General features: G+C 29.9%; 2 protein-coding genes across 2 annotated transcripts; one reads left to right on the top strand and one right to left on the bottom strand.

The window, feature by feature from the left end:
• The first annotated feature begins 3,968 nt into the window (after positions 1-3,968).
• Positions 3,969-5,613, top strand: LOC139848372 (uncharacterized). Its single transcript, XM_071838109.1, has 3 exons — positions 3,969-4,437; positions 4,538-4,723; positions 5,268-5,613. The coding sequence occupies exons 1-3, from the start codon at positions 3,994-3,996 to the stop codon at positions 5,550-5,552; spliced, it is 915 nt and encodes a 304-aa protein (XP_071694210.1). The 5' UTR covers positions 3,969-3,993; the 3' UTR covers positions 5,553-5,613.
• Positions 5,614-7,790: 2,177 nt separating this feature from the next.
• Positions 7,791-8,844, bottom strand: LOC139848717 (uncharacterized). The gene is made up of 2 exons (XM_071838422.1): positions 8,573-8,844; positions 7,791-8,223 (listed from the first exon to the last, which is right to left on the bottom strand). Exons 1-2 carry the CDS (start codon positions 8,842-8,844, stop codon positions 7,791-7,793), a joined length of 705 nt encoding a protein of 234 aa, XP_071694523.1.
• Positions 8,845-9,749: the final 905 nt, after the last annotated feature.

Here is a 9,749-nt window from a genome sequence, read left to right as displayed (position 1 = left end):
TTCTCATCCCAAAATATTTTTTAGAGTTTAAAAATGGGACTATATGCTCACGGTAGTAAAAATATATTAATAATAAGTTTTCAACTTATTAAAAATATGGCCGTCGTCCTTGGATTCACGAACCTATAATAATAATAATGATTCAGATAATAATACGACATATGAAGAAGAAAAAAAACAAGTTCATAGAATACTTATATAATAATTTTTAACATTTTATGTTGGTAGTCCAAAATAGTTCGAAAAGTCCATTAATCGGTATATATATATAATCTTAGAATTACCCCACGGCGTATTGTGTACGTATTATCTTGCATCAATTTAGAGACGTATTGTATACGTATTGTCTTAGAATTAACTAAGACGTATTTATTGTGTACGTATTGTCTTAGGATTTATCAAAACGTATTGTGCACGTATTGTCATGGAACGTACCAAGATTATTATATATATACAATCTCGGAATTAACCAAGATTATAATATTTTGTTATACTAATGATAACATGTCCAAATATATATAGGATATAGGAAAATTTATCAAGGATATGGTTAATATAGTTTTTATAATATAAATTTCGTCCATACAACGTTAATTTTAGCAGATTTTATTTTACTCACCAAATATTCATTACAACTCCGTTTAAAGTGAATCAAATTGCTATGGATTCCTTAAGAAGTAAATCTTACAAAACCAATTCAAAAAGTTTATCTCAAGTAGTAATTTTTAGAGCTTTACCCTCTTTTTGTGTTGGTGGACAGATTTAGAAAAATCCCGGCATCCACCCAATATATGATTTTTGATAAAATACTTTCACTTTGTCTAAAATCATGAAAAAAATACTGGAAGTCTTATTTACATATATTAACATATTTCCAAAGTCTTAGCCTCGAACTCAATGTCTAAGATAGGTTTTTAATTCCCAACCCAAAACAGCCCGCTTTTTACCTAATGGAGATTAAAGGATATATGTTAAGTTTCAAGGTGTTCTTCATATGTACAAGTTATAAGTTCTTATATTAACTTAATATAATATCATAATACATATAAATAAGTATTATTAGAGTTAAGTTAGAAAGATTAAATTAGTTTTTCAAACAAGTTTAGAATCAACTAAACTATGTTCTAGTTTATAAACTCTTATATAGATAGCTATAAACATATGAATTGAACAAGAGTTGAAGTAGAGTTTTTACCTCAAGTTTAGAATGTAAAGTTGCTGGAAAGAATTAGTAAAACAAAACTTGAGAGAGTTCTTGCAAGTGTGTGTAAAAATGAGTTAGAAATGGTGCTTATTTATAGGCTTGAAAATTTGGTTTTTAGTAAAAATATCTAAGATAAGTTAAAATGTATTAAGTCATGGGTGACATATTAAATTGATTAGGTCATGGATGACATATTACACAAATAATTTCAGATTTCTATTGGTATATACCAATAGTAAATACTTCTAGAAGCTGTGTATAATACGGGTAAAAATACCGTATGAATGCGAGTAGAATTCTTGAGAAAATTGAACGGAAATACGAGTTTAGCTATCCTTTATATGTATTGGTATATTATAAAGTGTATTCAATACTTGTAAGGATGTATTTACACTCGTAATACATTGTATGTAAATACATTTTAATTTAAGTTAATTACGTCGTTTAAATAGTAACGTATATATTGTTCAAAAACTCTTTAAATTAGTAGTATGAAAATATATATATAATACTTTGTTAATATACTTAATGAGATATTTAATTATCATATTTTCAAGTTAAATATATGTATATATACACACACACAAACACACACACACACACACACACACACACACACACACACACATATATATATATATATATATATATATATATATATATATATATATATATATATATATATATATATATATATATATATATATATATATATATATATATATATATATATATATATAATTAATACAAGTTATGACGTTCGTGAATCGTAGGAATAAAAAGGTGGTCAACTGCTTATATAAATTTTTTTCCGGAGGTTCAAGACTTATTAAAATTCATTGCTTATCATGTCGAAATTATTAAATCATATAAATAGTATAATCAAGTAGTCGGAAAAATCCGGGTCATCACAGCTTCACTAGGGTATCTATTATGTTTTCTCTGTTTACTTGTTTATCCATTATAAAAATATGAGAATTATGATACATATACATACAAGATAAGACAATTAGCATTAAATAAAGAGATATTACCTACTACTGGATTTTTCAGTTTAGGAGATCTTTGTCCACACTTTGCAATCACTTCCTTTTCAGAGCTCCTTTGATACCAAAGTGAGAACCCATTTGCTAGAGCATAACAAGTTAAACAATCCTTAAATTTTTTTGCATTAATGTATCTCTCACTCACAATTGGCTTCTTCAATCTCTAATTTGTTTTCTCATCATGTATTGGAACATTTTCAACAGTTACGATAGCCTTAAAAGGATCTTTCATGTCTACTTCATCACCTTTTAACTTCTTCAAAAGATCATCCATAAACTCTTCATAATCATCAACTGCATCCATCATAGGGTTGTCCTTTTGGGTATTCATTGATCTTCCTAACTTTGGTTTTTTTTTGTGTGGTTTTGGTCCTTTTTTTTGCATTAGCCTTCAAAATTCTAAGCTCCATCAACTCTTCCTCACCTTCTGATAAGTGATCTAAAGAAGCGGTATCATTTTCAGTTTCACTATCTTCACCTAAATAATCACTATCTATCTCACTTTCTTCAGTTCCCTCATCTGATAACTTAGTTTCATTATCCAACTTACTTTCCTCTAACTCAATTGGTTTGTCATCTAACTTACTTTCTTCTAACTCAATTGGTTTGTCATCTAACTTACTTTCCTCTAACTCCACTGATTTGTCATATAAGTTACTAACATTTATCATTTCATTGTCTACTACTTCTTCCTCAAAGGTCATATCATCACCTTTGATTATAAACCCACTTAAGTTATCATTGTAATGATCAACATAGATATCTACTTTACCATAGCAGTAGGCAATATCATATAATACATTCATATGCTCATTGTTCTCTAACAACATTAAACTATTCTTAAGATCTTGTCCAGAGGCAGTAAAACAAAGACCAACAAATTGGCTACCTATTTGTTGTTCCAGAAACTCATACAACTCATCAAAATCAGTTCTTCCAATAAAGACGCGCAGAACACTACCATTATCATACCTAAGTGAGTTGAACATAAATGCACCACTATGATAAACATCAAAGTCGAATCCTTGTGATGGAATTGGGCTACCAACCATCCTGCATGAACGTGTTTAGTAGTTAATAATTGATAACCGAACACAAAATTGAACAATTAACTACAAATCAACCAATAATTTCACTAATAAGAAGGTTTTATAAAAAATCTAAAAATCAAAACAATTTTACAAACCCTAGAAATTTTGATCTGTTTACAGCGAAGATGATTCAAGCAACATAAGTATTTACCTTCTAAGCGTAGATGATTCAAGAAATCAGTGAACTTTATGCACAATTTTGGAGAAGAATCGTCAGGTTTTCATCGGGAGTTGAAGGGATTGTGTGTGTTTTTTGAGCGGGAAAGTAATGTGTGATAATGATCTGGTTATGTCCATGTAAGCTTAAATAGCCTCCTCATATCCAACGTTGCATAGAAGATGACTTTGTAACTAGGAACCTGATGTTCAGGTAATTTAGAGCATACAATAGGATAAAATAATTAGTTGAGTGCATACAGTAATAACATTGAAAATTGGATGCATACATTAAAAAAAAAAAAAAATTGTGTGAAAGTTCTAGTATTTTTAAACAATTTTCCTTTTTACAAACAACCCTGGTCTTTTCATTAATTTTGACAACTGTAGATTGGCTGTAAGAAACTTCTCACCAAATTCCTTATTTAAATCACATTCAACAAACATACTTTACCTTTTCCCATTAAACTTCAACCATAAGCTAACTCAATCAAAAATGCACCACGCCAAGACCGATTCCGACGCCACAAGCCTAACCGCGTCATCACCACCACGCTCACCACCTCGGCGACCAGCTTACTACGTCCAATCACCGTCTCACTCCACCCCTGCCTTACTCAGTCCCGCCGGTTCACCTCCTCACTCTTCCCTCGGCCGCCACTCACGTGAATCATCCTCCACTCGCTTCTCCGGTTCACTTAAACCTAAAGGATCTCGTAAACTCACCGAAAACGACATCGCTTTGAAACGATTCGCCACCGGTAAACAATTTGTTCCGATTGAAGAAGAAGGACTTTTAGATGATCGTGATTTCGAGGATAAAATACCGCGTCGATGTTACGTTTTAGGATTTGTTATTAGTTTTTTAATTTTGTTCTTTTTGTTTGCTGCAATTTTATACGGTGTTAGTAAACCTCAAAAACCTACCCTCACCATGAGGGTTAGTTATTTCATATTTTTTCATAAATTAATTTAATTTTAATTAATTATTTAATTTAGAAGTAATAATGACGAACATATTCATTTAATTGGTTTTACAGAGTATTACATTTGAGAGATTTGTGGTTCAAGCCGGGTCGGATTTTACCGGAGTAGCAACGGATATGGTGTCTCTGAATTCAACGGTTAAATTCACTTTCCGTAACACTGCCACTTTTTTTGGACTCCACGTCAGCTCCACACCACTCGATCTTTCTTTTTCGCAAATTGCAGTTGGCACCGGCACGGTGAGCTTTCCGTTACAAAATAAAATACGTATTTTCATGTATATTTAAATAAATTAATTCTTTTTTTCAAGTCTTAAATGTGTACTACGGTCTACGGAGTAATTGTTTACAAAAAAATAACTCACATTCTTACGTAAGCACAATTTATACAATTTTTTTTAATGGAAAATGCTAACGATCGCCCTAAGGATTGTCGTTAACATGCATTAAGTAATTGTACATGGTCTTTATTAGTCCTAAAGACGGTTATTAAAGTTTACAACATTTTAAAGCGTAGCAAATTTTTTTTTTTTTTTTTTTTGGGTACAATAACACTAGTATTTTATTGTTAAAAGGATTTATCGAAAATACGACGAACGACTTTAATATGCATAAAAGTGTTATAGAAGTTGGTTATATCAAAGGGTTATTTTAAGTTGAATAAAAATTTTGTACATGACAGTGATATATTGATTAGAAAATGACATTTATTGAATTATAGAAATTTTTTATAGACGTTAACGACTACTTTAAATTATGAAAGATTAAATTTTACATTTTGCAGATAAAGGAGTTTTATCAGTCGAGAAAGAGCCAGAGATTATTAACGGTATCCGTTAAGGGGGATAAGATTCCGTTATACGGAAGTGGGCAGGGGTTAAAGAGTTTAAAAGGGATACCAACAGCACCAGTGCCATTGGGGCTTAGCTTTGTGGTTCGATCAAGAGGTTACGTTTTGGGTAAATTGGTTAAACCCAAATTTTATCATAAGGTTGAGTGTACAGTTGCTTTTGATCCTAACAAAATTAATGTTCCAATGTCACTTAAAAATAATTGCAAATTTTTGTAGTTGTTTTTATTTATTTTTTGTTGACTTGTTAAAACGGTGTAGAGTGGGATCCAACTAAGTATGTATAGATGTTTTCGTTTTTGTTTTTTTTATTTATTTTATATTTGTAGCAAGTGTGTAAACTTTTTGGACACGGAAATATTTAAAGATATGGAATTGGTTGACGTTGGCACACGGTTTATACATCATGCGTGTTGTACTTAATATTTTGTTCGCCTGCAACTTTGATAGGGATGGCCGAGTAAGTCTATTCAATTAATTGAATAAATTATTTATTTATTTGTTTATTAATTATTATTATTATTTTTTTTAAAGACGGTTAAGTGTCAATGACAGTCCTTAACGCGATTTCGAAACCCATCAACCTGATCATTTTCTGGGGCGAACATTACAGTCCGAACACTACTCAGGAGGAAACCACACGTCAAATCGTTACGGGCATCGTGTGTGGTAAAATCACTCATGTGAGCTCGAACGCAAGACGTCTACAATCTCTGAGGCCAATGCCAATGAAATGGATGGGTAACCTCAAGAGAAATATTGTGTAGTTTAAGTTTTAAACATCGGATCAATTAAATAAGTTGAATAGTTAGTTACTCTCACAACTTCAAATTTATAATTCAATATTTCTACTAAACTAATTTAAATTAATTAATCACTTTTATTTATTAATAAATAATAATTATTTGGTAAAAATTCTAAATTTTTTTTATCTATGCATGTAAAACAATAAGACAGATAAAAAGTAATGAGTAAAATTGTAAAGTAAGTAAAAATAAAAAAAATATATTATAATAATAATGTTTTTTAAATTACATATTTTTGTTCAGTGATAATAAAATTGAGATAGATTGAGTATTGTTTATGGTCTTTAATATAAGGTGCACTAATTAATAAAGTATTGAATTGCTTGGAAATTGTATGTCTAAAAGTTTGGGATGTTTTAAACTTTTAATGCCAATTATTTGTTTTATAATCGACGAGTGACGAGTGATATGTATATTCAATTTGGAAAGATGTCCCATCATATGGTTTAAGTTTAAGATCACCAAATAAATTAATAATTCTATGCATTAAAATTTCAATATTTATAACAAAATTCTTATCAATGACATATTAGTTAGAATTAACACTCTTTTACATTATCATCACCTCAATATTTTTTATATCACTAATTCATCTCATTTCATTAAGATCCATAAATAATTAATAAATATATGCAACTTATCACTATTAATTTATATTGTAGAAACAAGAAAAAAAAAACATCAACTTCCGTCTTTAAAAATGCCTCAAATTGGCTTACAGTATGACGGTGGAAGATTGGAGCTCCCTTTGACTTTTGCCAGAATTGACATCAAAGATTGGATCAAAGATTGGAGCTCCCTTTGACCTGGTGTACTGATAAGAATAGCATAATATACAAAGTAAACATGTATATTTGGGCTGATCTATTAAAAACTTATGAAAAGACTTCATCACCCATAAATTTTTGATATCACAACAATCGTTTTTCGTTTCCCATCGTCGAAGGAAATTGTCGTATGCACCACTAAAAAAGGCCATCAAATTAGTTTTCAATTTTTCGAGTATTTGTTATTACTCTATATATATCTATTTGACATAGTTCAAATAAATAGTAGACTTTCCATTTTTCCAACACCAATCACAAAACTTTTAGCCCTTCTAAAACAAACACAAAATTTTTAAACTCCTAAAATTTATCACAAAACTTTTTATTTTTTACATATTAACTACAAAAAACTACATTCTTTACACATTAACACAAAACTTTTTTATCACTATCATTTTATTGCTACAACTATTATTATTACTATTATTATATTATTATTACTATATTATTACTACTACTACTACTACCACTATTTCATTATTACTATTGCTACTATTATTATTTTGTTATCAAAAATATTTATATTTTCTTATTTTGTCATCTTCATTTTTCACCCACTTCACTTTTTCTCCTTTGCTTCAAATTTTTCCTCTCTTTTTGACAATCGAATTTAACAAACATTCTTCCGACGCAAAGCGAGGGCAATTTCTCTAGTTTCAGCTATATACTATAGGGTTGGTTATGAGAATTGGAGTGTCTTGAACGAGTCGAAAAAAGTCCTAAGGTCCTAACGAATAACATAAATCATTTAAAAAAATGACAATTAACGTCATATCAATAAACATAAAGAATTTAGCATTAGAATTACATATCGTAATTAATATTTAACCATTAGCTTTCGAAGCTCTCCTCGCATTCTTGGTAGCAAATTGTTTAGTTACCTCTTCACAATTTATACTCTCTAAGATTTCATTCTCAATAGTCATCATCGCCAATCCACTCAGTATTTGTTGTGACATTGTGGATCGTAGGTAATTGTTCAATAATTTCATCTTTGAAAAGGTCTTTTTCGCATATGCCACTGTAACTGGAACAGTCAATAATATTCTATATGCAATCCTTGTGTTTGGAAAAAAAATTTGAGCCTCATTAAGATGCATCAGAATATCTCTGTGATTCTTGAATTCACAGGCTCCTATTATGTCAAATGACTTCAACTCCATATAAAGTTCATGACCATTGATATCCGATTTTCCTTCATACTTGAGTTTATTTTCCAATTCGTCACAAAACGCATTTAGATCTTTATCTTCAATTCTCCTCAAGTTATGCGGAAATAAGAAATCAAATAACTCATTATATAGTTTTTAAATTGATCAAATATTGTTTTAAGGGAGAATAGCTTTATCCAAAATGTATAAGAAATAATTTACTCTAAAAGCCTCTAAACGTCCCGGCTACTTGAATTCTCATCAAATCTTTTTTTTTTCTTCTATGAATCAAACGTTTATTTGGAATTTTCGGGTCAACATTCATTTTACCTGCAATCTTCTAAGCTTCATCAATAGCTTTTGAAAAAACAGTTTCTCTATAATCCTTGAAGTACTCAATCAAACTCTTTATTTCTTTGATTGCAATATGGATATTAATATCTTTTGATTGTAACCTTTTGCTCATAATGTTCACCTCGTTTAATATTTGATACCAAATGATAATTGATACTAAAAAGGCAAATTCACCAAGTTCTTTTTCTGCTATTGAATTTGCTTCACTAGCAATTGCAGGATCATTATCTTTTTCTTCAACTTTAAGTAAAGCTTCTTGTATGTCGACAAGTTGCGTTTTAATAGCTTTAAGACACTCAACACGACTTTCCTGAAGAGTTTGACCCGGGTTTTTCGACGCGCATTTTCCGACGCGTATTCGGAAGAGATACATCAAAAAATACAAATAAGAAAAACTTTACAAGCCCGACCCAGCTGACCAGGGTCTTGACCCAACCCAACCCGGGTCTCGACCCAACCCGTTCGACACATTTTAATTCCATCCCATTGATGTTCTGCGAGGTGTATATAAAATAGCTTAAATTTTACTAGAAAATACTATTAAATACGATACAATTTTACACAAGATATTTATTTATTTATAGAATGGATATACTTAAACCTTGCTACAACACTTATAGGCAGTGTACCTAATCGTACAGTAGTGTAGTTTTTAGTAAGTCCGGTTCGTTCCACAGGGAATATCTTTTAATCAATGCTTAACACTATATTAGTTTAATTTATAAAAATACAAATATATATATAAGTAATATTATTATTATAAAGGGGAGTTTTTACCGTTTAATGACCGGTTTGTCGATTTTAAAAACTTTAGTTGCAGTTAAAACAAAATGTAAAATATTAAATAAATAAAAGACTTAATTTAAAGCGTAAAGTAAATAACGATAATGAAATTGCGAATAATAAAAGTGCGATAAAATAAACTTGCGATAATTAAAAAGTACGATAATTAAAAGTGCAATTAAATACAATAACAATAAATAAAAATGCGATAATTAGAAGTGCAATTAAATATAAAATAAAGGAAATTAAATATGAAATAAAAGAATTATGCTTATTTAAACTTCCGTAATCATGATGTTTGACGTGTTGATTTTAGTTTTATGCCCTTGGGTTAATTGTCCTTTGTCCTGGATTATTTAATATGTCCGTCTGGTTTTTGTCCATAACAGTCCATCAGTCATAAATATAAAGTGCGAGTGTCCTCGTCAAATTATCCTTATACCCGAAGTTTAAATATTCCAACTAATTGGGGACTTAAACTGTAACAAGATTTTA

The sequence above is a fragment of the Rutidosis leptorrhynchoides genome, chromosome 5 (assembly GCF_046630445.1).
Source record: "Rutidosis leptorrhynchoides isolate AG116_Rl617_1_P2 chromosome 5, CSIRO_AGI_Rlap_v1, whole genome shotgun sequence".
Classification (NCBI taxonomy): Eukaryota; Viridiplantae; Streptophyta; class Magnoliopsida; order Asterales; family Asteraceae; genus Rutidosis; species Rutidosis leptorrhynchoides.
This window is presented reverse-complemented; position numbering and strand designations above follow the sequence as displayed.

Bases quoted from the DNA above. Each gene is read 5' to 3' on its own strand.
- LOC139848372 (XM_071838109.1), top strand. From the start codon at position 3,994: ATGCACCACGCCAAGACCGATTCCGACGCCACAAGCCTAACCGCGTCA. The intron at 4,438-4,537 runs GTTAGTTATTTC...TTGGTTTTACAG, and splicing joins AACCTACCCTCACCATGAGG to AGTATTACATTTGAGAGATT. The intron at 4,724-5,267 runs GTGAGCTTTCCG...TACATTTTGCAG, and splicing joins TTGCAGTTGGCACCGGCACG to ATAAAGGAGTTTTATCAGTC.
- LOC139848717 (XM_071838422.1), bottom strand. From the start codon at position 8,844: ATGTATCTCTTCCGAATACGCGTCGGAAAATGCGCGTCGAAAAACCCG. The intron at 8,224-8,572 runs GTTACAATCAAA...TAACTTGAGGAG, and splicing joins GTGAACATTATGAGCAAAAG to AATTGAAGATAAAGATCTAA.